We start from the raw sequence: 26,885 nt of genomic DNA on the forward strand, positions 1-26,885 counted from the left end.
TGTTTTTCTCACTTTTTGATTTTTCTCCTTTAATTTTTAATTAAATTCATTAATTTTTATTTTTTTACAATTTTAATTTTTCACATTTTTTTCTGCTTCAGTTTTTTTAAATGTTGCTTATAATTATTTAAAAAATCTTTTTATTCAATAAAATATTTTTTTAAAATAAATAAAAATTTATGCATTTATTTTGATATTTTTTCTTATTAAAATTTATTTTATTGTTTTAAATAAATTTTATTTTATTTTATAATTCTTTAATTTTCATCTTTTATATTTTTAAAGATATTTTCAAATATTTTTTCTTTATTTTTTTTTCTCTTAAAAAATATTATTTTTTTTTATTTTAAAAAATAATTTAATTATAAAAATAATTAAAAAATAATTGTGTAATTTTTAAAAAAAAATATTTTTTTAAATTTATGCAATTAATTTTTAAAAAAATTATGAAATTTAATTTTGAATGCTTAATTTTTAAATCACCTTTTTTTTATTTTTTCTCCAAATTTGTTTTATTATTTTTTTAAACTTCTTTTATGTATAAAATATTTTTTTTCAGAATTTTTATTTTATTTTTTTTTTTAATTTTAATTTTTTTTTAATTTTTTTTAAAATTTTTATTTTATTTTATTTTTTTATGTTTTCAGAATTTTTATTTTTTTTATGATTTCAGAATTTTTTTTTCAACTTTTCAGATAAAAAAATCCAACGAAACCGATTTTCTCGCAAGAGACAAGTAAACGTTCTAACGGTTCCCGCTAAACTGATCCAAGAATAACATTGTTGTCCATCTGATACGTTTTCCCTTGAAAATCGAGGTTCGTCGTCGTCGTCGTCGTCGTCATGTACAGAACATAGAACAATTGTCTGTCGTATGTTTCGATTCATGTTATTTCTTTATCACACGCGAATTGAGTGCCTTTTCGTGCATGTCGTGCTGGTGCGTAGTGTTTACAAATTTCCTTGCATGCGCAGTGCGATTGTTTACGAAGCAACACATGGTTTTTGTGGAAATCTCTACGTGAAAATGACTATGCTGAGTGCCGTGTGAGTGAAAATTGCACAATTATCAATGAAAAACGTTATTGAATGGACACGCGTTTTTACAACATGTCCCGTAAAACGGTATAAAATGAGTAGATTTTGTTGAAAATGAAGGAAAAGTTCCGCAAACTGAAGGGAAAGTAATTTGCCGTTAGGACATATTGCTCTTTTTGACATTGGCGCAGCATCAGGAGGAGCTTGCGACGCAATTTTGGTGAGAAACGATACCATGGGACGCTGTACATCAAGTCACAAAGACGGGAATTGCTTTCGTTGATGCGCTCCGAGAGGAAATCGAAGATGAAACGTTGAAAAATGCAAACAGCCAAGTCGAAATTGAAGAGATATTGAACTTTTCCAGCACCTTCCTACAAAAAAAAAGTGATTAATTTTTGTTTTTTTTTTCAAATGTGCATTAGGACAAATTTTCAGAATGTGCAGTGGGTCGAAAATCACAAATGTGCATTGGGTCAAAAGATTTAAAATGTGCAGTAGGTAAAAATTTTTAAATGTGCATCGGGTGAAAAATTTAAAATGTGCAGTAGGTAAAAACTTTTAAATGTGCATCGGGTGAAAAATTTAAAATGTGCAGTGGGTAAAAATTTTTAAATGTGTATTGGGTCAAAAATTTAAAATGTGCATCAGGTCAAAAAATTTAAATTCTGCATTAGGTCAAAAATTGTAGAATGTGCATTAGGTCAAAAATTTTAAAATGTGCATTGGGCCAAAAATTTTAAAATGTGCATTAAATCAAAAAATTTAAATTGTGCATTAGGTCAAAAATTTTAAAATGTGCATCAGGTCAAAAAATTTAAATTTTGCATTAGGTCAAAAATTTTAAAATGTGCATTAGGCCAAAAATTTTAAAATGTGCATCAGGTCAAAAATTTAAAATGTGCAGTAGGTAAAAACTTTTAAATGTGCATCGGGTGAAAAATTTAAAATGTGCAGTGGGTAAAAATTTTTAAATGTGTATTGGGTCAAAAATTTAAAATGTGCATCAGGTCAAAAAATTTAAATTCTGCATTAGGTCAAAAATTGTAGGTGCATTAAAAAATTTTAAAATGTGCATTGGGCCAAAAATTTTAAAATGTGCATTAAATCAAAAAATTTAAATTGTGCATTAGGTCAAAAATTTTAAAATGTGCATCAGGTCAAAAAATTTAAATTTTGCATTAGGTCAAAAATTTTAAAATGTGCATTAGGCCAAAAATTTTTAAATGTGCATCGGGTGAAAAATTTAAAATGTGCAGTAGGTAAAAACTTTTAAATGTGCATCGGGTGAAAAATTTAAAATGTGCAGTAGGTAAAAACTTTTAAATGTGCATCGGGTGAAAAATTTAAAATGTGCAGTGGGTAAAAATTTTTAAATGTGTATTGGGTCAAAAATTTAAAATGTGCATCAGGTCAAAAAATTTAAATTCTGCATTAGGTCAAAAATTGTAAAATGTGCATTAGGTCAAAAATTTTAAAATGTGCATTGGGCCAAAAATTTTAAAATGTGCATTAGGTCAAAAAATTTAAATTGTGCATTAGGTCAAAAATTTTAAAATGTGCATCAGGTCAAAAAATTTAAATTTTGCATTAGGTCAAAAATTTTAAAATGTGCATTAGGCCAAAAATTTTAAAATGTGCATCAGGTCAAAAATTTAAAATGTGCAGTAGGTAGAAACTTTTCATTGTGCATCGGGTGAAAAATTTTAAATGTGCATTAGGTCATAAATTTAAAATTAGTATTGTGGCAAATTTTCAGAATGTGTATTGGGTCAATTAAATAATTTCGCGTCAAATCGTTAAAAACTCACCATGAACGTTGACAATGCGATCGCAACAGCTTGAACAATACACGTCATAGCATCAGATCCCGTTCCAATGGCCAATAAATTAGTGATTTTCCCTACAAAACTGCTTTTAAAAAAAAAATTTAAATTTTAAAATAAAAAAAAAATATTTTACGCAAAACTCACGCAATACTATTGTGATGATAATCGACAAACAAGCGAAATTCCTCGTTAATGCGTTTGTCATCGACACTACCTTCCACAATTTGAGCCACGGACGACGCGTCAATCGTGAGAAATGTGTCGCGAAACACATTTGCTGACACATCGAACAAACTGGCTGCCATCAAAAAGAACAAAATCGACAAATTGACGTACGGACAATAAATTATCAGCATTTCGAACGTCATGGAAATCTGGAAAATGAGATTCGCCCAGTATCCAATGCCTTGCGTATCATCACAGGGACACCACGTGAAATATAAGATGCCAAAGGAATAATAGCCGATTAGCATTAAAATTGTTCCGGCAATCCAGCAAATCAGAAGGTTTAGTTTGGAGATTCGATTTCCGATGAAATGCTGGAAAAAATAATTCTGTCTGTCATTTTTTTTTCATAATGGATTTTTTACGATTTCGATGCATTTTTTAACATCACATGATGTTTTCCGATCATTAAATTTGAACTTGATACATTTGATGGAAAAAAATACAGAAAAAATTCATGACTTTTAATTTTTTATTAGAAAAAACTTACATTTTTTTCAAGGACATTCTTGGCGTCTCCAACACCATTTTTCAACAAAACAACCTGTAGCTCGTGATAGTGTTGCAAAAAATCAAAGAAACGTTTGCGATTGATTATAACGAACAACATTTTAACAAGGCATGTTGATATCATAGTGAGGGCAGAAAGTGCAATAGCAAAGATCTGAAATAAATTTTAAAAAAATCATTATTTTCGATTAATAAAAATCACTATATTTACTTAAAAAAAAATTTGATCATATTCAATTATTTTTAATTTTTTTTAAATGATTCATTTAAATTTATTTAAAAATTTAAAAATTTATAATTAAAAAAATAAAAATTTAATTATAGTTAGATTAATTTTTTTTTATTTAATTTTGATTTAATTAATTTTGATTTAATTAAAAAAAAAATAATTATAATTAGTGATTTTTCTAATTTTTATTTTAATTTCTTAAATTACAAAAAAAAAATCTTAGAAACTAAAACTATCTCAAAAGTAGAAAAGAAACAGAAAAAGTAAGTTAAAATTTAAAAAAATTAAACCGAACACGAATTTAAAAAAAAAAATTTAATTATTGAATATTAAAAAGAAAAACTTAATACCGTAGGGAATGCTAAGAGAAACAAAACCGTTAAAATTCGAATGAAACGAAAAAATGTAGATAAATTAAGAGAAGACTTATTTTGAAAATTAAGAACACAATTTCTCTTAAATTTTTGAATATTTTTTTTTCAAGAATTTTTAATTGTATTTTTAAATGTTTTTGACACAAAATTGATAAGTTTAAAATAAAAATATATAAAAATACAAAATTAGTTAAAATTTCGAAATTTTTAGTTAAAAATTTTCAAAAATTAGAATTTGAACCAAAAAAGTTAAGAGAACGGATTTTGACTTCAATTTTCGTTAAGAGAAGAGTTTTTAAAATTCTCTTAGCATTATTTCAATTACGGTATATAAAAAAATCAGGAGTTTAAAATTACTAAAATATTTATAAAATTATTGAGATAGCATTTTTATATTACTCAAATTTTAAATTAAATAAAAATTGAAAATATTGAAAAATAAAATAAAAATTAAAATTTAATAAGATTCAAATTATTAAAAATACATTTTTTAAATTCAACGATTCAATTTTATTTATTTATTTATTTTTATTTTAAAGTAAGTCGAAATCTGATTTTTAAAGGACTAAAAACTTACCAGCCTATCAATTTTCACCAATTCCGCACTCATTTGAATTATGAGAACAATCGTAGTAACAACCAACACGACAACTTGTGGATTAAAAGATTTTTCCCTAAAAATTCCAACCAGGTTTAATTGCCACAAGCACATTTTTAAGTCACGATTTTTAAGAAACGGATATTTAATAAGAAATTCTTTGCTATATCCCAAATCAAAAAAAGATTTAGCTTTTTTAATCACTTTTGAACTTTTCATTTTTTTTTTTTTGTTAATTCACAATGAAAAGCTTTAAAAAACTACAAATATTTTTTCCAGCTACTCAGTATTTATATCTTCTTGGGAAACATATTTAATTTTTCATTTTCCAATACGTAGCGACTCCTATTTAGCAAAGTACAAATGTAAATTCGTTATATTGGAACCATAGTCGATATACTAAACAGAGAAAAAGTTATTAAAATTATGAATTCGCCCCATTAAACAGTTTTTGATTTCGCCCCAGTGTGTATTTTAAATTTTTACCCAGTGCACATTTAAAATTTTGGTCCCAGTGCATATTTCAAATTTGAGCACAAAGTGTATTTATTGCCCTAATACACATTTCGTAAGTCTGACCCAGTGCATATTTTGACATTTTTAAACAGCGTAAATTTAAATTTTTAGCCCCAATACACATTTTGAACTACATTGTATATAAAAACTACGTTAACTGGAGACGTAATAGCAAAAATAATAAATTAATCAAGTATCATTAAAAAAGATGACAAGAAAAAAAAATAAAACGATACATTTCTAATTATTTATTTATTTCTAAATAAGCAAATAAATAAAAGCTATTTTGTTTAAAAATTAACTTGGACTAGTTCGTACACTACATCTATGATCGAGTGTCTCTATTGTGCATTAAATGTTTGTGTTTTATGTGCAATTATTTGTGTTTCTGTATGTGCAAGTAGATTAACAGCCTTCGCATTTATCGATCACTTTACTTTTTCTTGTGGTATGGGCCATCAGGGAGTCCTCCATTGTGACGAGGATCGACATGTCCATGCAACAAACCTTCGGCAGCGCTAGCGCCAGCAGCAATAGTACCCAAATCAACGGGTCCATGGGATCCGTGGAAGTCATTTCCTCCGTGATGTTGTTGTACCAAAACTTGGGCAGCGGCAGCAGCAGCAGCTTGATTGAAGTCAGCTCCTCCGTGGGAAGCGCCATGGGCGGGGGCACCATAAGCACCTGATGGAGCTTCGTTCTTCTTGGCACGGTACTTGATGAAGTAAACTTCGGGTTTGCTTGGGGTATGAGGGACAACTGGGGCATCGACATTTTCTTGGGCTTCGGGTTTCTTGACCAAAACGTAGACAAGGGTCTTTTCTTCGACTGGAGGTGGCAAGGCAGGCGAGAATTGTTGACCGCCGCCCGATGAGGGAGCCTTAATGAAGATGATTTTGTAGTGCTTTTGGGGAACAACGGGGGCGGGGGCAGGATGGTATTCTTCCTCAGTATCTGGGGGAGGGACATGGACGTAGATGTGTCTAAAAAGAAAATCGTTTAGCACGAAAACCGCTTGGAAAAAAAGGCGGGAAACTCACTTTTGAACGACTTGTGTTTGGTGACCGCCGCCATGTTGTTGATGATGTGAGGGGGGTCCATATGACGAGGAAGGTCCTTGGTTGTGATTGTGATGTTGTTGCAATTGTTGTTGTTGCTGGGGCGTAACCAAGACAGTAATTGGTTGAGATGGTTGGAAACCGCCTCCGTTTCCAGTGGCGCCAAAGCCTCCTGGATTTGTTCTTGGGGGACCATAAGCTAAAAATTGACAAAGAATTTCGTTAGAATCACTCTTCGCCTTTAACAATTTTTCCCGGTAACGAAAGAAATTCCCTTCACACTTGACTAAATTCAATATTTAATAAATCTTCATTGAAATTCCTCGTGTCACTTGTGCGTTCTTTGAACTTTTTTCATCTTCTTTTTTTTTCATTAATAAATAATATGAAACACTTTCTAACCTGATGGTGGCTCTGGTCTAGCAGCAACAGCTGCGATGCAGCACACTGTCAAAACTAAGAATTTCATCGCGTAATCCAAATTTTTTGTTAAAATTATTTTTTGTCACTATTCCAATGAGCGATGTCCTCTGCGCTCAAAACTAAAACTCAAACTGCTTCAAAAAATCAAATTGATATCTTTTTATAGGTTCCAGTGATATTTAGCTGATAAATCTATTCATAAATTCACTTTCGTTGTGTTTTGAGCTTTCTTTCTTTTTTTTCGTTGATATTTTTTTTTTCTTTCGTTTTCTAAACAACATCCGTGCGCGATGGCTCAAATTTTGAATAATTTTTGAATAAATGACGGCGTTTATTAATAAAAATACTATAAAAGTTTGTCTGACACTGCAGTGACGACATATTTATCGTCGGATGAATATTAGATGAACGTCGAAAAGAAATTTCGATATATGTATTTTTTCACTACCGGTTCAATTTAAAGGTTTTTGGGAGAAGATTTGCATAAAACTACGTTAATCACTTTACATCACATTTACATCAGAATTAATTTATTACTTTTGAAATTTTCGAGTTTCACATCGTAAACAAAATAACAAAAAAAAAAATGTTTAAAAAAAAGTCGCAAGAGATTCATATTTTTAATCTATCATTTTTGCATATATTTTCACAAAAGCATTTGATATGGAAAACTCGCTTCATTTTTCAGTTTTTCTCTTTCTCTCTCGTTAAAAGAGCTGATAAAATATTGTTTTAAATTGAATCGAGCATATGATGCGAAAATATTGCCGGAAAGCATGTGTATGTGAATGAACAGAGATAGATTTTTTGTTCTTTATCTCTCTTTTTTATGCAATGTAAATTCAAATGTAATCTTTGTTGTGTTCATTTTCATTTGATATGCAAAATAATCCGAGAATCTTTACATCAAAAAAAAAAACCTTTTTGTGTGTCGAGTCTTTACATCTTTTTATTCAGCTTTAATGATTTTCAGGAAAGTCAAGCAAGCATTTTTTCGTTGCATGATTTGGTCGTTTGAATTTTGGATGTGTTTCATATGGAAAAAAAAATCTGACGCTTGAATGGATGTCTGTCCGTTTGATATAGTCTTAAAGTATAGTAAGTATATTTTATAATGTAATGTCAAGGGAAATCATAACGCTTGAGCACAAACAAATATGTGCCTTTTTTAGCTTTGTACGATACAAAAACGGTCATTTATGGTAGACACTTTGACCTGAATATTATAACATAGCTTTAAAATAATCGTTTCTTGGGTTACATCATAAGTAATATAATTTTAGCACATTTTAATTTGGATGAAAATCAAGCAGTTTGATATAATTTGTTTGGTTTTACGAAAAATTTTAATTAAAAATCATATATTCATTAATTACAATCCATTTGTTTGTCTCAGAATTTTTGTTGGACATTTTCGTAAAAATATTATGTTATTTATTTAGTTAAGACTTGGTTTCTTCAAAGTTCAAATGACTTTTTTAGTTCATAGAATAGAATCTTTAACCATTTGTATCATCATTATCAAACAGTTTTTATTAATTTAATTTGCTTCTTCATAAAATCTTCGAAAAGTTTGATTGAAATACTTTTTAAATTGCAGCTCCATCTTTGATACAAATTACTTTTTGATTTTAATATTTCTAAGTAGCTGAGCGAAATAGAAGTTGATTCCACCGTCAGAGTACAAAAATTTCACGTTGTTTCTTCAATCGCAGAATTTTTAAAGCACATTAGGAAGGATTCTGTGTTAAGAGAGTGTGCGAGTATCGCTCGTGCGGTCATACACGTAAAAATTCATCCCCATCTCTTTTCTATATGTCTTCTCACTGTCACTTAGAAGGGCCTATTTTGTATTAGCTATTAATGCACAATTTAACTTCTACATTAAACATTTCATCAAGAATATATTTTGTCCAACTTCTTGGAGATATTATTTGACTCTTCAACACAAGCTGCTATTACCATAACAGTACATTGGAAGCTTCGATAACATCCATATGACCAATCACCTTGACATTTTGAAGCACCTTAGTTGTTAAATTTTTAAGCGGCTTGCATGACATCTATTGAATCAGATAGAATATTTATAAACATTGATTTGTTGTTCAGTTCAGCTTATTTAGACATGGTAAATACTTACTCTATCACGAAAGTCTCAGCAGGATGGTATTACTATCTGTGGGTCTTACAATTTCATTTCAAAAGGCCGAACTCATAATATTCTAATCAACCTAAAAAATCACACAAAAAAAAATTAAAAATTAAATTAACTTTTATAAAGTTAAACAAATTTAATATTTTTCACTTAAGTTTTAAAAAAAAAATTAGAAATTCAAAAATGCGCTCATGTACTTACCATCTAAATTTTATGATAATTTTCTTGTTCATTCACTCGAATTTTGTCTATGTCAATATTGTCAAACATTAGCTCCAGACTAAAATATTTCCGGTTGAAAATCTCTTTCATTTCGTCATGTATAATAGTCATCTTTTAAGCTTAAAATCTCTGAAACAAAAGAAGCAAAAAAATGTTAGCAAATAAGTCTTCATAATAAATTACTGATGTGAGTTGATTTTCTTCCTTTTTTTTCTCTTCAACAAAATTTTACATGTTTTTACGTACACATTTAAATTATTTACATGTGTGAAAAAATTTCCATTCGCTCGAAAACATAAAAGGTATCATTATCAATTTTCCATGGATTTTGTCTGGTTTGATTTATTTTAAATTGTTTCGTGATTTACCGTAAAAAATCATGTAATGTTGCGCGATGTTGTAACTAAAAAACCCTTTCACAGCCACCTTAGTTACGTTTTTCGATAAATTATTTATCGAATTATGCTGTTTTTAATTATTATTAACCCACTAATGAAACATAAATAATAACTTTACATTAACCCAGAAACATATGAAATTATGCATTGTTTTTACATTTACGGTAAACGGGGGAGACGCCACCACTCTTTGCGGGTTTTATTGTCGCGACAACTTGCTTTAATGAGGCAGACTAATTGGATGGAAATTTACATAATTATAATCACACATATAAAAAATATATTTTTTTACGTCGAATTCACTCGAATTTCGAAAAACTATGTGAAAGTCAGGTTGATTTTGGAAACAAAAGATGACAAATTGATTGAACAATATTGAAAGTTTTTGGAAATCCTTAAAGTTTAACGAACTATTCAGACAATAAAAAGGATTTATAAATATTTATTATTAATTAAAATTAAAATAAAATAAAAATAAAATTAAAATAAAATTAATAAAAAAATTAAATTAAATTAAAAAATAAAATGAAAAAAAATTTATTTTAAAAAATAAATAAATAAACTTAATTAAATTGGAATTTAATTTAATAAAAAAAATTTGAAGCAAAAAATAGTTTTATTTTTAATTTATTAAATTAGAAAAATAAATAAAAAAATAAAAAAAATTACAAAAAAAAATTAAATGGAAAAATTAATTAATATAATTAAAAAAAAAAAAATAAAATTTAATAAAAAAATTTAAAAAAAAATAATAAATCATTAATAAATCTAAATAATGAAAAAAAATTAAAAATCTAACAATAAAAAAAGATATTAATAATAAAACTTAAAAATTTAAAAAAAATAAATGAAAAAAAATAATAAATATTAATTAAATTGGAATTTAATAAAAATTTTTCAAAGCAAAAAAAAATTTTAATTTTTAATATAATAAATTAAATTAAAAAAATTAATTAAATAAAATAAAATTCAATTAAAAATAAATAATATAAATAAAAATTAACAAATTAAAATAAAAAATTAAAAATTATTTAAAAATTAAAATTCGATGAAAAAAAATATAAATTAAATAATAAGTAGGTAAATAAAAAAATTTTAATTATAAAATTTAAATTAAATTTTTATTAAAAATATGATAATTTTCCAATAAAAATTAATTATTTGTAAATAAGTTTCAATTTCTTACAATTTTTTTCTCAAATATTCGACCAAAAAATGTTTCATGGACGCTTTCACTGATTATTCGTAAATTATGATATCGAGTAAACATTACGTTCCAAAAAAAAAAAGAAAGAAAGAAAGAGAGAAAAAAGTTTATATGAATGACCATGACATTGTTTATTATTGTATAAACTTGACTCAAATATGGAAACATACAATAAACAACGAAACGCGAATATATTGAGAAGAATATATGATATCGCTGTGGATAAACACAAAAAAGCGGCATATTATCATAATTATTATAATAATGAAAGTAAAAGCGGTTCTCATGTGAGAGATTCTCTTTTCACGTTTTTGTGAAAAAAAGTCGATTTAATTTTTTTTCTCAAATTTTTGTCACGTGAACGCATTTTAATGGAAATTAATAAATTAAATAAAAGACAGACACAAATTTGGAGCTAAAAAATTAAAAAAATGCGTTAAAAAGTTGAAAAATTGTTCAAAGTTAATAAACGTGAATTTACATAATTTTTGTTGTTTACGTGACTATTTATTCACTTAAAAAAAATACAAGAAAAGTTTTTATCGTTGCATTTTTATTCTACTTTTCTCGAGAGAAACGAAATTCGAAGGAAAATTCATTTCCTCGTGTTTTTCTACAATTCCTGAATGTGACGTCGTCAATTAAATTATTTGAATAGAAGTTGCATGAAAAAAAACCGTTCTACCTTTTTATAATCTTTTAATTCAATTATAAGATTGCAATTCACTTTTTTTATGAATTTTCCTCGTGCAACAAGCAAGGAAGCATGAATATTATGCAAATTGAATTGGAACGTGGTTTTTGTATGAAAGGAACTGGAAGAAAAGCAAATATATGCACTTTTGTACGAATGAATGCAAAAAACCACAAAACTAATAATAGATTATTATTATAACATTTATTCAATTTTTAGATTTCAATAGAATTAATTTTCTGAGGAAAAACATTTTTTTTTCTATTGAAATGTAAGGAAGTGCAGAGTCATGAACTAATAGGATAAAAATAATTTTTTTTCATTTTTTTTAATAATTGTGGATTGAAAATGCATCGAGCGTATTTTAAATTATTTTTAACTTTGTGAAAAATATTTCAAGAAGCAATGAATTAAATAAATATTCATTCTAAAGTCATTGGAATTTAAAAAATTACAAAAAATAAAACATTCTACTCATAAAAAATATTTTTGGAAAGAAAAATCAACATTAAAATTTTAATTTCTTCACAACTTTTTTTTAATTGATTTATAAAATGAATAATAAAAATTATTTAACACAAAATTATATTTTTAATTCAATTTATATTTTGAGTTTTTTTTTCTTTTGCAAAAAAAAAAATTTAGAAATAGAAAAATTTTTTTTACAAAGTAATTTTAAATTTTTTTTTTTCAATTCGTTAATTAATTAATTTTATTTTTATTTTAAATTTTGTTTTTGAAGAATAAAAAAAGTTTTAAAGGGTTTTTTGAATGTTAAATATTCCAAGAGAATTGTAAAGAGTTGAAAAAATACAAAATAGTAAAAAAAAAACCAGAAAGTACAAGTAAAAATATATTTAATTTTTAATGATAAATAAATTAAATAAGAAATTTCAAATAAATAAATTTTTGGCCTTATTTAAATAATAATTTTAATGGTCTTAATTGAAATTTGACATTGAAATAAATTTTTAACAAGAATCATACACCATCATAAAGTTAAAACAAATCGCTCAAATGATTATGAAAAGGAATGCAAATATGTATTTTATATTTTTATAAAACTTTGTGCTCTTATGAGCTTTCCAAAAAAACATAAATAGGTATTTATTGAAGTACTAAAAAAATATTTTCATGCAGTAAAAAATGTCAAATAAATAATAAATAATTTATTACCTAATTTATAAATTAAAATAAAATATTTTACTCTTAGTCTAAAATTTAAAAAAAAAAATTTAAAAAACTCGTTTGGATAAAACTGATTTGTTTTATCTTTAAAAAATGTACCAAAACTCATCTAAGGCAAAATATTAAAAATATATAAATTTTTTTCCAATAATTCTTTAATAAATTACATATATTAATTTTTTTTTGAATTTTGTAATTTTTTGATTGAAATTAAATAATTGCAAAACAATTTTTGGAAAATTATTAAAAAAAAATATTTCTTTAAAAAAAACTCAATAAAATTTAAAAAAAAAAATAAATTTTTATATTAAATTGCCACTTTTTTTAGTTAAGAAAATAATGAAAATAATTTTTTCATTTTCTTGATTTTTTAATTTATTTAGAGCTAAAATTAAATTTCCAATTTTTTTTCTTCATGCATTTTTTATTCCGTCGCCATTGGTTCAACTTCCTCCACGTCAGCGGGCATTTCCAGGGGTTTGGGTCCGTAAATCAAGATATACGCACAATGCCAATCGCCTCCGCCCGACAACCGCAAATATTCCTCGAAAGTCACTTGCGACACGATATCATCGTCAAATTTCGCCCAAACGTCGCCTTTTTGAAGCGCCCAACCGACATAATGCCCCAAACTGCTCGAACGTTCTTGATGCGTCAAAACCGCCTCCAGTTGGGTTTTCTTGAATTTTTCGCGTGCCAGCGTCAATTTTTGCTACAACTCGGGCGAGCAGAGCTCAAAAGCGTCAAATTTTATTGTGAACCTTGAAGAGCATCAAATCCTCGTCCGTATTCACGACGACTCTGTAGTTCTCCTTGTCCCATTTCACTTTGATGTTGTAAGTAGAAATTTTTCTGACTTTTTTTAATTAAAATTTTGTGTATTTCAGCTACGATTTCAGGTATAAAAACAACGACGGCCGAACGAACGATTCAAAATGACATTAATGACAGCGAATGAGGCGAGTGACGGGAATGTTCGTTTCCGAACACCGGTTTTTTCCATTCCGATCACCGATTTTTCCAAGGACGCCAGCGCCATCTCCGCCATTTGATCATCGCTGTTTCTTTTGATCGGTTTTTTTTTCTTGATCCAAATGCTAATTTTTTTTTTTCATCAAATTTTGACCTAAAATGAATAAAATTCAACTTTAGAATGAATATTTTTTTAATTTTAGGTCGAAAATTGACTTGAAAAAAAATCAACCTTTGAACCAATTTTTTTTCGTCGAAAATCTATCAAATATTAACAAAAATGATCAATTTTCAGGCTGTTAACAACTCAGTGCCCACTTTTGTCGTCACTTTTCGCCAGTAATTTCTTCTATTCAAGTGTTAGCAATCAATTTATATGAAAAAAAAACTTAAAAATCTACAAAAAAGATCGAGTTAGGAACTTTTTGAACTAAAAATGAAAAAAAATTACCTTTTTTCAATTAAATTCAATTAAATTTGGATTATTTTCCACCAGTTTAGCCTTGACGAATCACAAAACGTCTTCGGATGTCCTTAAATTCCAAATTTCATAGCAAGCCAAATCCATCAACTCGTTCTGCGGTGTCGGTTCGAATTTTCGGATGTCAACAAAAATGTTTTTCTGGTTGTAAACAAAGAAAAATAAGAAAATTTTATCGTGAATTTTTTGGTCTTTGAATGAAATAAAGGGAAACTTTCTGTTTTGGATTCATAATAACCAGCAGCTGTTAATGAAAACGACCTCCGGCTTTCTCAATAAAATAAAATTCGTTTGAATCTTCCAAAATTGTGATGTAAACTCGTGTCGATCGGCTTAGAGACGACAAATTCAGCAAAAAAAGTAACCTGTGAGAGAAATTTCATTATATTCGGGTGTGACTTTACTGGAAAATTGAAAATTTTTGTTTATTTGACCTAAATTACACGAGCAAGAGCATCCAAAGATGTCATCCGCATTGTTTTTGTTTTTGTTGCAGTCCAGATTTTAACTTTTTTCTTTGTTTTAGATGAATTTTTTGCCGCTTTTTGGCTTTAAATTGCTTTTGTTTTTAATTTATTTTTGTTTTTTGATATTTAATTTAATATTTATCAATTATTTTTTGTTTTTAATTCTGTTTTTCATTGCAGTATAGTCTTAACACCTTAACAATTCGCGAGCAACTGACAAACGGATGCCCAAAAATATCCGGCGTCGCAAAGTGAGGTGATAAAAAAAGTGACAGCAATCGTTCCTTGCGAGATTTTTTTCAAGCCTGAAAACTATCAAGCGTTTTACTTTTCACTTTTTCGCCATGCATCACGCAAATATGCCTACGTCTTCGACTCCTGCAACGTCAAGCCGTGTCCCCGGACCGGCACGACGTGAAAACCAGCCTGGTAAGTGAAGTGTTAGTGATAAAATTAAAGTAATTAATTATTAGTGAATTTGTGATTGATTGTTTTAACTGAAAATTTGTGTTCATTTGTGTTAAACAGCTATTGCAATCAGCATAAAAATTTGAATGAAAATTAATTAAATAAAAAGAAAAAAAAATATTAAAGTAAAAAAATATAAATAAATAAAAATAAATAAAATAAAATAAAAAATATAATAAAACAAATAAAAAATAATAAAATAAAAAAAAATAATAATATAAAAATGAAAAATTAGTGAAAATTATTGGATGAAAAAGAAGATTCAAAAGCGTGATTTATTAAAAAAATATGTGAAATTCCCTTTTAAAATTCAACTTTGTATTGAAGTTGCACTGAAAATTAAAAAACAAAGTCCAAAATTTTTTAAAATAAAATGGTAAGTGGGGCAAAATAATAAAAAAAAATTAAATACTATTTCATACAAAATGACAAAATTTTCACAATTTTTGAATATAAAATAATATTTTTGACAAGTTCGAAAACGAAGTAAATGTAATAAGTCAATACTCAAGGGGGTGCGGCGATTTGAAAAAATGCGCCTTTTTGGTTGTTTTTTTATCAAGAATTTCTTAAATTTTTTGCTTTCAAGTTAAAATTTCTGAACTCAAAATAGAAAAGGCAAATTTGGCGCTCTAAAATAAAATAAAAAGAAGAGAAAAAAATAAAAAATAAATTTGTTTACTACTTTTTTGAAGTTTTTGAACGTTGAAACAGATTAAACTAATTTTTAATATTATTATTTTAAGTTTTTAAGTCAAAATTTTAATAAAATAAAAATTTAAGAAAAAATAAAAAATTTGGTCACGTGACTCAAAAATTTTTTCATCAAATTTTCGATAGATAATGCGTTTTTAAAGCAAGTTAAGTTCATATCTAATATAATTTTAATTTTTACTGGACATTATTATCGTTTTTCAATCAAAAAGTACCAAAAAATGTCAAAAATTTTCCTTTTTTTCTAATTATTTTTATTTTTCCCCTTGAATTTTTTCGGCAAAATCGAAATAATTAAATCGCGAATTAAGGGGGCGAATCACGTTAAATAATTAAATTTAATGGCCTAAAAAAGTCAAAAGTAAAACCTTAAAAAACTCATTTACTTAATCTTCTTAACTTAAGATTAAGTCAACTTATTTTAGTTCCTTTTTCTGAAGTTTCAGATTAAGTCACAAAAAGTAAAAGTCAAAAGTTTTTTGACCCCGATTTTTGATGTTCTTTCAACTCTCTTCTTTTAGAAAATAGATTTCATAATATTTCATATTGAAAATTAAAGAAATAAAATCATAGAAAATAACTGCCAAAAAATTTTGAAAGTTAAATTCAGTAACTTTATGAGAATTATTAATTAAATACGAAATTAAATTTTTTTTAAAGAAAATTTTTGAAAATTCATTGAAAAATTATAAAAAAAAAATACACAAAAAAACGGTAATTTTCGATAAAAAATTTAATTTTTTTATTTTATCCTATCGGATTTTAGACTCTAAAAATGAGAAAAAATCAAGAATTTAAAATGAAAAATACTAAAAAATTGGTTAACAGTCAAAAATTGTTTAAAATTTTGAATTTTGTATGAAAAAATGTATTTCAAAATTTTTTGTTTTTTTTTTGCCACTATTGATTTTCAAAACTTTTGGACCACATTATTAAGTTTCATTTGAAGCAGCCTCAATATTTGTTGTGAACCTTTAATAAATAAAAAATTAAAGCTTTAAATTTATATTTAGCAAAAAACAAGTTCATTACAAAAGGGGAACAGATCAAATTATGATTTTCTCGCTAAGGTCTTCAAACTTTGAAATTAACATAACTTATTTAATTTGTTTAATTTATATTTTAAAAATTTATAAATTTTTTGAAATTATTTTTGAAAATTGAAAATTGTAATTTTTTGTGCTAAAAAAATTAATTGAAACACTAAAAGACGAAAATTTATGGAATTTTATCTTAAAAATTGTTTAAAAATCATTCAAAATATCTTAAATTTGCAAGAAAGAGAATTTAAGAAAATATTATCATGAATATTGTTGAAAAAAATGAAAAATTTCGTGTAATAAAGTTTAGCTATTTCGTTTTGGATTTTTTGTCGAAAATATAATTTTTAAAGTTAGGAAAGGTTCAAAGACCATCTAAACACTAAAAAAATTAATTAAAATATAATTTAATTTAATTAAAAAATCTGTAAAGTTATTATTATTCAAAATTTTAAATATTCTGATAAATTAGCTAAAAAAAAGTTTAAAATTAATGATTTTGACTTCTGAGTACAAACTCTCTTGAAATAAATTAATTTTTCTTGAATTTTGGGCTGTTCAATTTAGGAATAAAAATTCTCTAATTGGAAGCTCATTGGAGATTTCACTGTATATTGGTAATGACAGCACACGTATACTTTGTTAAAATAAATGCTGACAACTTGTTAAAAAATTTTCCAAAAAACTCAAAAACTTTGTTTTTTTTTCTGACTATTTCGTAAATGTGTGTGTGAATACTTTTCAAAAATGTTTATGTTACTTACAATATATTTGTCTTTTTCAGCTGTTGCGAGCTTTCCTTCACCTCCAGAAGGGATTTCGCCTGATGCTCGGTTTTTGTACTCCTGTATTCAGCCGCTGTATCAGGAAGTCGTCACTCTGCGCCAGGAAGTTGCTTTGGCAAATCAACGTTTGTCGGCGATGGAGCAGAACCATCAGGGGCCTGCAGTCATAGAGTCGCCAGGGGTGTCGCCGATTGTGGCCGAACCGTTGTTTGTGGCAGAGCAACCGGAAGCCCAGTCCCGGCACTCCGTAGAGGATATGGCTGTGGAGCCCTCAGCTGTTGATCCAGTTTCGGAGAATACGCTGCCTTCGCTTCGTCGTTCGCAACGTCAACGCCAGAACGCCAACGCTGCAGTGCCTCCACGTCGCCCTGAACCGCAACCATCGACGTCGCGCCAACCTCCTCCTCAACGCCCGGAGCCTGCCATCAGCCCGTCGTCTGTCGAGGATGATGAAGATGTGCCACCGCTTGCTCGCCCGAACCAAGCTCTGGACTACGTTCGTCGTCAATTCCCGATTAATTATCGGATGATCTTTGGCAACGTTAATCGGGACCTGAAGATCACTCAAAGTCAAGAGTGGATGCGGGTGTACGAGCACGTCAACCATGAGACCCGAGACATCACCCCGGCAAGTGACAGAAACTTCGTCTCCAGAGTGTATGGAGCCCTGTTTGGTGAACAGCTTCAAGGAGAAGTGGCTTGGAGACCGCAGAAGGGATCTGGGTATCTCCAGTTCAAGGACTCCCCCTTGTTCAAAGTGGTCGAGGCAGTGGTCGTTGATCGGGGTCTGATGACCGTCAAGGATCATCAAAAGAGATGGAGAGAGCACATCAACCAGATGCGAAGTGCGCTGCGACGTCACCGACCCTAGTTGACAGTAGCCAACTTGACAAGGGTCATCAATAGATGATCTGCTAAATTTGCTTAGTGTTTAAGGCGTCATTCATTAATAACGTTAGAGAAAAAAAAGGCAATTTCTGATTAATGGACGAAGCCTTAAACACTAACCAGTCCCAAGCCTGGATAGAAAATGAGGGGCGGAGAATCTATTGAATTTTGGAACAAATAATTGTTCAAATTAAGCCTTAAAATTCATCAAAAAATGACTTGCAAAAAAAATCAGAGTTTGGATGAATATCGACCCAATATGAACAAAAATCATCTTTAGAATGAATATTTATTCAATTTTAGGCTTAAAAGTGATCAAAAAATGACATGTAAAAAAATCAGCGTTTTTACTTCCAAACGCTGATTTTTTTGTTTCGTCAAATATCGACCCAATATGAACAAAAATCATCTTTAGAATGAATATTTATTCAATTTTAGGCTTAAAACTGGTCAAAAAATGACATGTAAAAAAATCAGCGTTTTTACTTCCAAACGCTGATTTTTTTGTTTCGTCAAATATCGACCCAATATGAACAAAAATCATCTTTAGAATGAATATTTATTCAATTTTAGGCTTAAAACTGGTCAAAAAATGACATGTAAAAAAATCAGCGTTTTTACTTCCAAACGCTGATTTTTTTGTTTCGTCAAATATCGACCCAATATGAACAAAAATCAACTTTAGAATGAATATTTATTCAATTTTAGGCTTAAAACGGGTCAAAAAATGACTTGCAAAAAAAATCAGAGTTTTTACTTCCAAACGCTGATTTTTTTGTTTCGTCAAATATCGACCCAATATGAACAGAAATCATCTCTAGAATGAATATTTATTCAATTTTAGGCTTAAAAGTAATCAAAATATGACTTGCAAAAAAATCAGCGTTTTTACTTCCAAACGCTGATTTTTTTGTTTCGTCAAATATCGACCCAATATGAACAAAAATCAACTTTAGAATGAATATTTATTCAATTTTAGGCTTAAAAGTGATCAAAAAATGACTTGCAAAAAAATCAGAGTTTTTACCTCCAAACTCTGATTTTTTTGTTTCGTCAAATATCGACCCAATATGAACAAAAATCAACTTTAGAATGAATATTTATTCAATTTTAGGCTTAAAAGTGATCAAAAAATGACTTGCAAAAAAATCAGAGTTTTTACCTCCAAACTCTGATTTTTTTGTTTCGTCAAATATCGACCCAATATGAACAAAAATCAACTTTAGAATGAATATTTATTCAATTTTAGGCTTAAAACTGGTCAAAAAATGACTTGCAAAAAAAATCAGAGTTTTTACCTCCAAACTCTGATTTTTTTGTTTCGTCAAATATCGACCCAATATGAACAAAAATCAACTTTAGAATGAATATTTATTCAATTTTAGGCTTAAAAGTGATCAAAAAATGACTTGCAAAAAAATCAGAGTTTTTACCTCCAAACTCTGATTTTTTTGTTTCGTCAAATATCGACCCAATATGAACAAAAATCAACTTTAGAATGAATATTTATTCAATTTTAGGCTTAAAAATGATCAAAAAATGACTTGCAAAAAAAATCAGAGTTTTTACCTCCAAACTCTGATTTTTTTGTTTCGTCAAATATCGACCCAATATGAACAAAAATCAACTTTAGAATGAATATTTATTCAATTTTAGGCTTAAAAGTGATCAAAAAATGACTTGCAAAAAAAATCAGAGTTTTTACCTCCAAACTCTGATTTTTTTGTTTCGTCAAATATCGACCCAATATGAACAAAAATCAACTTTAGAATGAATATTTATTCAATTTTAGGCTTAAAAATGATCAAAAAATGACTTGCAAAAAAAATCAGAGTTTTTACCTCCAAACTCTGATTTTTTTGTTTCGTCAAATATCGACCCAATATGAACAAAAATCAACTTTAGAATGAATATTTATTCAATTTTAGGCTTAAAAGTGATCAAAAAATGACTTGCAAAAAAAATCAGAGTTTTTACCTCCAAACTCTGATTTTTTTGTTTCGTCAAATATCGACCCAATATGAACAAAAATCAACTTTAGAATGAATATTTATTCAATTTTAGGCTTAAAAGTGATCAAAAAATGACTTGCAAAAAAATCAGAGTTTTTACCTCCAAACTCTGATTTTTTTGTTTCGTCAAATATCGACCCAATATGAACAAAAATCAACTTTAGAATGAATATTTATTCAATTTTAGGCTTAAAAATGATCAAAAAATGACTTGCAAAAAAAATCAGAGTTTTTACCTCCAAACTCTGATTTTTTTGTTTCGTCAAATATCGACCCAATATGAACAAAAATCAACTTTAGAATGAATATTTATTCAATTTTAGGCTTAAAACTGATCAAAAAATGACTTGCAAAAAAATCAGAGTTTTTACCTCCAAACTCTGATTTTTTTGTTTCGTCAAATATCGACCCAATATGAACAAAAATCAACTTTAGAATGAATATTTATTCAATTTTAGGCTTAAAACTGATCAAAAAATGACTTGTTAAATTTATCAGAGTTTTATCAGAGTTTTTACCTCCAAACTCTGATTTTTTTGTTTCGTCAAATATCGACCCAATATGAACAAAAATCAACTTTAGAATGAATATTTATTCAATTTTAGGCTTAAAAGTGATCAAAAAATGACTTGCAAAAAAAATCAGAGTTTTTACCTCCAAACTCTGATTTTTTTGTTTCGTCAAATATCGACCCAATATGAACAAAAATCAACTTTAGAATGAATATTTATTCAATTTTAGGCTTAAAAGTGATCAAAAAATGACTTGCAAAAAAAATCAGAGTTTTTACCTCCAAACTCTGATTTTTTTGTTTCGTCAAATATCGACCCAATATGAACAAAAATCAACTTTAGAATGAATATTTATTCAATTTTAGGCTTAAAAGTGATCAAAAAATGACTTGCAAAAAAATCAGAGTTTTTACCTCCAAACTCTGATTTTTTTGTTTCGTCAAAAAATCGACCCAATATGAAAAAAATCAACTTTAGATGAATATTTATTCAATTTTAGGCTTAAAAGTGATCAAAAAATGACGACCCAATATGAACAAAAATCAACTTTAGAATGAATATTTATTCAATTTTAGGCTTAAAAGTGAAAAAATGACAAAAAAAAATCAGACTTCCAAACTCATTTTTTTGTTTCGTCAAAAAAATCAGAAATCAACTTTAGTTTTTACCTCCAAACTCTGATTTTTTTGTTTCGTCAAATATCGACCCAATATGAACAAAAATCAACTTTAGAATGAATATTTATTCAATTTTAGGCTTAAAACTGGTCAAAAAATGACTTGCAAAAAAATTAAGTTTAACTTAAATTTCAATTCAAAAGAACAGATACTAAATTTCATCCGATTTTTTTCCGTAAACATATTTTATTTAATATCAAAGTAAAAAAAATCTAGTTTCGCCAAAAAGTACTCTTAAAGTTAAAAGCTATCGATAAATTCGCCGTGGTAAGAATTAAGCGATATTTGAGATTTTAATGTGATCCGTGGCATGTTGACAGTGACTGTTGCTGTTATTATGGAGCAATTTTGTGTGCGGATGCGGCGGCAAAACATCGATGTTCGCGTCGACAAATTGCTTTGCTTGCACTTCACAAATTCGTTGTTCCGCGAGAATTTTGTGCAATTCCGCTTCTTGACGCTCTTTGAATTGTTTTTGTTCCAGTTTTCTTAGCTCTTCTTGCTCTTTGAGGGCGCGCGCATATTCCTTGGCAGCTTGACGTTGACGCCACTTTTCCGCTCGAACGTGCGCTTTGTGATCGTAGCTGGCACGTTCTTCGGCTACTTTTTTGAATTCCGAGTCTTCCATGGCTTTTTGGAGTTCTCGTTTTTCTTTGATCTGCTTTCGTTGCGTTTCGTAGACCATCTGAAGAGGGAAAATTAAAAAAAAAATAAATCTAGTTAATTTTTTTTAATTAAAAATTTTAAATTAAAGTAATAAAAAAATAATATAAAAAAAAATAATTTTTGCTCCATAATAAGTTTTTTGCCTTGCAAAAAAATCAATTTTTCGTTTTTTTAATTTTTTAAAAACATAAGTATGTTCGAAAATTATTTTCTAATTTTTTTCATTTTTTTTTTTTTATTTTTTAAAAGGGTTATTTTTTTTATTAATTGTAAAAAAGATTTAAAATTTTTTAAATAAATTAAATATTTTAATTTTCTAAATTTTTCACTATTTAATTTTTTTAAAACATACGTTGGAAAATTTAAATTTTAGGTAAATATTTTTTTTTTTATTTTTTTCTAAAAAATATTTTTATTTTTTTTATTGACCAAAAAGTTTTAAAAAAAATATTAATTAAATTTTATATCAAGTAGAATTAAATCTAATTAATGCGATTTTCGAATTAATTAAATTAAAAAAAAATAATTAATAAAAATCAAATTAATTTTAAAAAAATAATAATTATTTTAAAAAATATTTTAAATTATTTGTGAAGAATTTTCTAATTTTCTTTAATAATCTAAAAATTTTTTTTTTAATTTTAAAAAATCAATTTTTCACGGACTTTTCTAAGGTTTTCGACTTTTTTGTTAAAATTAAATTCAAAAATAATTTCCAATTTAATTTTTAACAAATTTTTGACACTTTTAGCAGAAAAATTAAAAATTCCTGAACAAAACCGCATTTTTTCTTCGAAACCCGGTAATAAAATTCCCACTTTACCTCATGAAACGCCCTTTTCTTCGCAATTTCCGCACGACATTTGTCAATATATTCCAATTCTTGCTTAATCCGATAATCGTCCACCAATTTATCCTTTTGCGCTTGTTCCATCAACTTTTCCTTGCGAATTTTCTCCATGTAGTTTAGATAATGCAACGTTTCTTGCTTCCAATTTTCCTTGTGACCCTTCTTCGCGGCAATTTCCTGCTCGATTTCCTTCCGAATTGTGTCGTTAAACAACTTGTTCAGCGCATCTTCGTTCGCTTTTCGGACAATTCGCTCCTTTTCCGCCTGCAAAAGTTGCTCTTTCAGGTCCGCCGCGAGCTGCATCCGTTTCTCGAGCGCCACTTTTTTCTCCAGCAGCGCCAATTCGTTCTCCTTCATCAGACTTTCTTCGTTGCGTTTTTGCTCTTCCGTCATTTCCGCGTATTTTTGCAGGTTATTTTGCTTCTCCAGCATTTGCTCCTTGAGGAATTTCGCGGTGCAGTTGTCGTAAAGCTTGCGGGCGAGACGTTGTTGCTTCTCTTTTTCGTGCAAAGCCTTGTTTGAGCGACTCGCGATCTCCAACCACAAATTTTGCGTTTCCTTGGCGGCTTGTTTTTGTTTGCGATGCTCCTCCATTTGCATGCGTTGGCACGCTTTGCTGTCCACGAGCAGTTGTTTCCGCAAAAATGGCCGGATTTCGTCGCAATTTGCCCTGAAAAGAGGAAATTTCAGCAAAAAACGACAAAAAATGAGGATTTTTCTCACATATATTGCTGAATTTTCTTTTGTTTCAAATAATCGTGGTGCTCCTTCTCCTTCGCCTGCTTCATTGCCAAAATTTTATTCCGTCGATCCAACATTTCCGCCTCGATTTTCGCTGAAAGCTTGTCTTGCGACTCTTTTCGGTAGAAATCATCTTCGACGTTGAACAAATGTTTCAACCTGAAAACGAGAAAAAGTCAAAAATTGTCGAAAAAATTGGAAAAACTCACTTTTCTCGCTTTAAATTGATTTCGCGATCGCGGGCCCGCAACGATTCCTCCACTAATTTGTCAATTTTGTTCTTTAGACAGGCTTTGTCGACGCGTTTTAGTAAATCCATCTTCTTGGCGAGGACTCTAGAATTTTAAAACGGACCGAATGCAAAGGAATGAAAAATCAACAGTCAAACGTTGCTAGGGATTTTGTGGCATTTGTTCCTTAGGGAACGCGTTGCCAGGCGAATTAAACGATATTTGGGTCATAAATGCAAACTGCGTGCACAAATTCAACGTAAATTGCGGTTTTTGTGATTAATTAAAGCTTTGAGAGTTGAGAAATCGATATGACAAAGGCATTTTTTGTTCAAAAGACTTTAAAATGTGGTTTTTAGTTAAAAATTTAAATTTAAATATTTTAATTTTCTAAATTTTTCAAAAAATTTTCGATGTTTTTGTCCCAAAATAATTTTCAAGAAAATGTTTGAAAAATTAAAAAAAAAATTACGAAAATCTAAAGTTTGGATTAAAAATTTTAATTTTTTGACTAAAAATCGACTTTTGAAGCCTTAATTTTAAAAAATTTGACCCTTTAAATAGAACTAAAAGATAGAAAATCCACAGTTTAAGACTAAAAATCAAGCTTTAGAAAAAATTTTTTGAAAAATTTGAATTTTTTAATTTTTTTACGGTATTTTTTTGACCTCTGATGCTAAAAAATGCCCCTATAAGAAAAAACCATGTATATAGATATATCTAATTTTGTGTATAAAGCTATACTAAAAGTTTATGTATATTTAAATTTAAACAAAAGGAATTTTGATATTTTATAAATGATTTCATATTTCATAGTATGGTTTTATACATTTATATACAATGGTTTTGTCTGGATGGTTTTTTGGGCTCCTTTTGCAGGTTTTTTAGGTTTTCATGCAATTTAAATTCGTTTTTCACTTTACTTAAGTTCATTTATTTATACAAAGTTTTTTTAATTTTTTTGAAAATATTTTTGAAATCCTTTCTTAGATTGGGCTGACTCGTCGTTACAATACAATTCATCATAACTTATGCCGGTAACTATATTTGTATAAAAATAACTAAATTTGCAAAAAAAGAAAAAAAAAAAAGTAAAATAAAAATTTAGAAAATATAAAAGTTTACTTACCATACGAGAGCCCGAAGTTTTTCCATTTTTGAATTTTTGAAAAAAATTTGGATAAATTCTTACCTTTTATGTTTGTCCTACAAAACAGGAAATTTCATGATCAGACAATTTTTTAATATTTTCTTTTTTTTTTTTTTCAAAAGTTGCATACCTATTCTTACATTTTTAAAATTTTTTTAAAAACTTTTTTAAACTCAAAAAATTTTTTAATTTCACATTTTTTTATTCAAAAAAAGCTTGTCCTCTCCCTTTGAAAGTTTCCCAAAGACTGTCGGCAATTTGAACAACTCTGTGTATATTACTATGTATATAACTATAGTAATATACATGGATATATTATACACATTATTGTAGTTTTTCAAAGTTTAAATATCCCCGTGTATAAAACTATATCTAAAATATGTATTTATACACCTCGATATTTACGAAAATTTTGGCTCAAAATTACCATGTATAAAACCATATATAAAACTAAATACATTTACACAATGAACTTAGATATATCAATTTGGATTAAAAATTTTTACAAAATTATATTTATACATGAATTTTATAGTCAGTATTTATTTTTACATAGTCCATATTTCCGATGCCTTAAAATGGCTTCTGGATTGTAAATTTAAGATAAGAATTTTTTGAAATTTTATTTTAATATTCAAATCTAAAGTTTAAGATTTTAACAAATTTTATCATAAAATGAACTTTTAAACTTAAACTTTAACTTAAAAAAAATTGTTTGAAAATTTCATACCGAAGCATATTTTTTTAAATTTTTCTAAGAAAATTAAGAACAAAAGACTATTTTATTTATTAAAATTGAGACTAAGTTCGAAAATTTTGTAGTTTTAAAATAAAAATTGGCATTCAAAGCCCAAATTTCTTTGAAATTTTATGAAATTTAGTTTCAAAAACGAGTTTTGAGATAAAAATTTATAATTTTATGACCTAAAATCGACTTTCAGATCTTCATTTATGAAGAAATATCAGTCTTTGAGTAAATGTTTTGTAAGAAAAGTTCTAGAAATTGACTTTAAAAGTTCAAACTATAAAAAAATTCAATAAAAAATTAAATATTTTCACAAAAATTTTGAGCTTCAATATAAAAAATTAATTTTAAGAACATACATTTTAAAAAATTTAAACTTAAAAACGCCAAATTAAGAGAAAAAAATATGTTGATATTAAAAATTGGTTTCAAAAACTTAAAAATTTTAATGATTTAGGGTTAAAATTTGATACTCAATCCAAAAATTTTGTATTGTCAGACCAAGATTTACATACCAACACCTAAAATTTAATAAATTTTATCATAAAAAATTCCAAGTTGAAATTTTTTTTGAAGTTTTTGTCTAAAAGTTGTCTTCTGAAGCCTAAATTGTTATATTTCTGAGCTAAAGATCGAGTTTTGAACTGACATTTCGTATTTTGAAAAATAAAATTTGAGCTCTTAAATTAAAATTTTACAAAAATTCCACCAAAAAATAATATTTTTTAATGAATTTATAAGAATTCATGTCAAATATTGACTTTCTAGGACTAAATTTTTAAGCAAAAGTTAAAATTTTAGAAAAATCTGTACAAAAAAAAAA

The 26,885-nt window shown here is 27.6% G+C and overlaps 3 protein-coding genes and 1 long non-coding RNA gene across 4 annotated transcripts; all 4 read right to left on the reverse strand.

Annotated features, from left to right (window-relative positions):
* Window positions 1–1,103: 1,103 nt before the first annotated feature.
* LOC134835242 (odorant receptor Or2-like) lies at window positions 1,104–4,917 on the reverse strand. Its single transcript, XM_063850113.1, has 5 exons — window positions 4,783–4,917; window positions 3,583–3,756; window positions 3,012–3,406; window positions 2,850–2,949; window positions 1,104–1,412 (listed from the first exon to the last, which is right to left on the reverse strand). Exons 1-5 carry the CDS (start codon window positions 4,915–4,917, stop codon window positions 1,104–1,106), a joined length of 1,113 nt encoding a protein of 370 aa, XP_063706183.1.
* An 835-nt stretch (window positions 4,918–5,752) lies between these two features.
* On the reverse strand, window positions 5,753–6,846 carry LOC134835243 (uncharacterized). Its single transcript, XM_063850114.1, has 4 exons — window positions 6,780–6,846; window positions 6,547–6,576; window positions 6,360–6,435; window positions 5,753–6,302 (listed from the first exon to the last, which is right to left on the reverse strand). Exons 1-4 carry the CDS (start codon window positions 6,844–6,846, stop codon window positions 5,753–5,755), a joined length of 723 nt encoding a protein of 240 aa, XP_063706184.1.
* Window positions 6,847–14,108: 7,262 nt separating this feature from the next.
* Window positions 14,109–14,692, reverse strand: LOC134835700 (uncharacterized). The gene is made up of 3 exons (XR_010162217.1): window positions 14,552–14,692; window positions 14,356–14,482; window positions 14,109–14,258 (listed from the first exon to the last, which is right to left on the reverse strand). It is a non-coding gene; the product is annotated as an uncharacterized LOC134835700 (long non-coding RNA).
* Window positions 14,693–21,954: 7,262 nt separating this feature from the next.
* LOC134835244 (golgin subfamily A member 6-like protein 22) lies at window positions 21,955–24,256 on the reverse strand. Its single transcript, XM_063850115.1, has 4 exons — window positions 24,147–24,256; window positions 23,920–24,096; window positions 23,170–23,866; window positions 21,955–22,365 (listed from the first exon to the last, which is right to left on the reverse strand). The coding sequence occupies exons 1-4, from the start codon at window positions 24,254–24,256 to the stop codon at window positions 21,955–21,957; spliced, it is 1,395 nt and encodes a 464-aa protein (XP_063706185.1).
* Between the last annotated feature and the right edge of the window lie 2,629 nt (window positions 24,257–26,885).

Source organism: Culicoides brevitarsis, chromosome 3 (genome assembly GCF_036172545.1).
Source record: "Culicoides brevitarsis isolate CSIRO-B50_1 chromosome 3, AGI_CSIRO_Cbre_v1, whole genome shotgun sequence".
NCBI lineage: Eukaryota > Metazoa > Arthropoda > Insecta > Diptera > Ceratopogonidae > Culicoides > Culicoides brevitarsis.

Excerpts from the sequence above, each read along its gene's own strand:
- LOC134835242 (XM_063850113.1), bottom strand. The coding sequence starts at position 4,917 with ATGTGCTTGTGGCAATTAAACCTGGTTGGAATTTTTAGGGAAAAATCT. Across the intron at positions 3,757-4,782 it reads TGGTGAAAATTGATAGGCTG|ATCTTTGCTATTGCACTTTC; the intron begins GTAAGTTTTTAG and ends AATTTATTTCAG. Across the intron at positions 3,407-3,582 it reads AGAATGTCCTTGAAAAAAAT|CATTTCATCGGAAATCGAAT; the intron begins GTAAGTTTTTTC and ends TATTTTTTCCAG.
- LOC134835244 (XM_063850115.1), bottom strand. The coding sequence starts at position 24,256 with ATGGATTTACTAAAACGCGTCGACAAAGCCTGTCTAAAGAACAAAATT. Across the intron at positions 24,097-24,146 it reads ATCAATTTAAAGCGAGAAAA|GTTGAAACATTTGTTCAACG; the intron begins GTGAGTTTTTCC and ends TCTCGTTTTCAG. Across the intron at positions 23,867-23,919 it reads AAGAAAATTCAGCAATATAT|GGCAAATTGCGACGAAATCC; the intron begins GTGAGAAAAATC and ends TCCTCTTTTCAG.
- LOC134835243 (XM_063850114.1), bottom strand. The coding sequence starts at position 6,846 with ATGAAATTCTTAGTTTTGACAGTGTGCTGCATCGCAGCTGTTGCTGCT. Across the intron at positions 6,577-6,779 it reads TAGACCAGAGCCACCATCAG|CTTATGGTCCCCCAAGAACA; the intron begins GTTAGAAAGTGT and ends GTCAATTTTTAG. Across the intron at positions 6,303-6,359 it reads CAAACACAAGTCGTTCAAAA|ACACATCTACGTCCATGTCC; the intron begins GTGAGTTTCCCG and ends TTTTCTTTTTAG.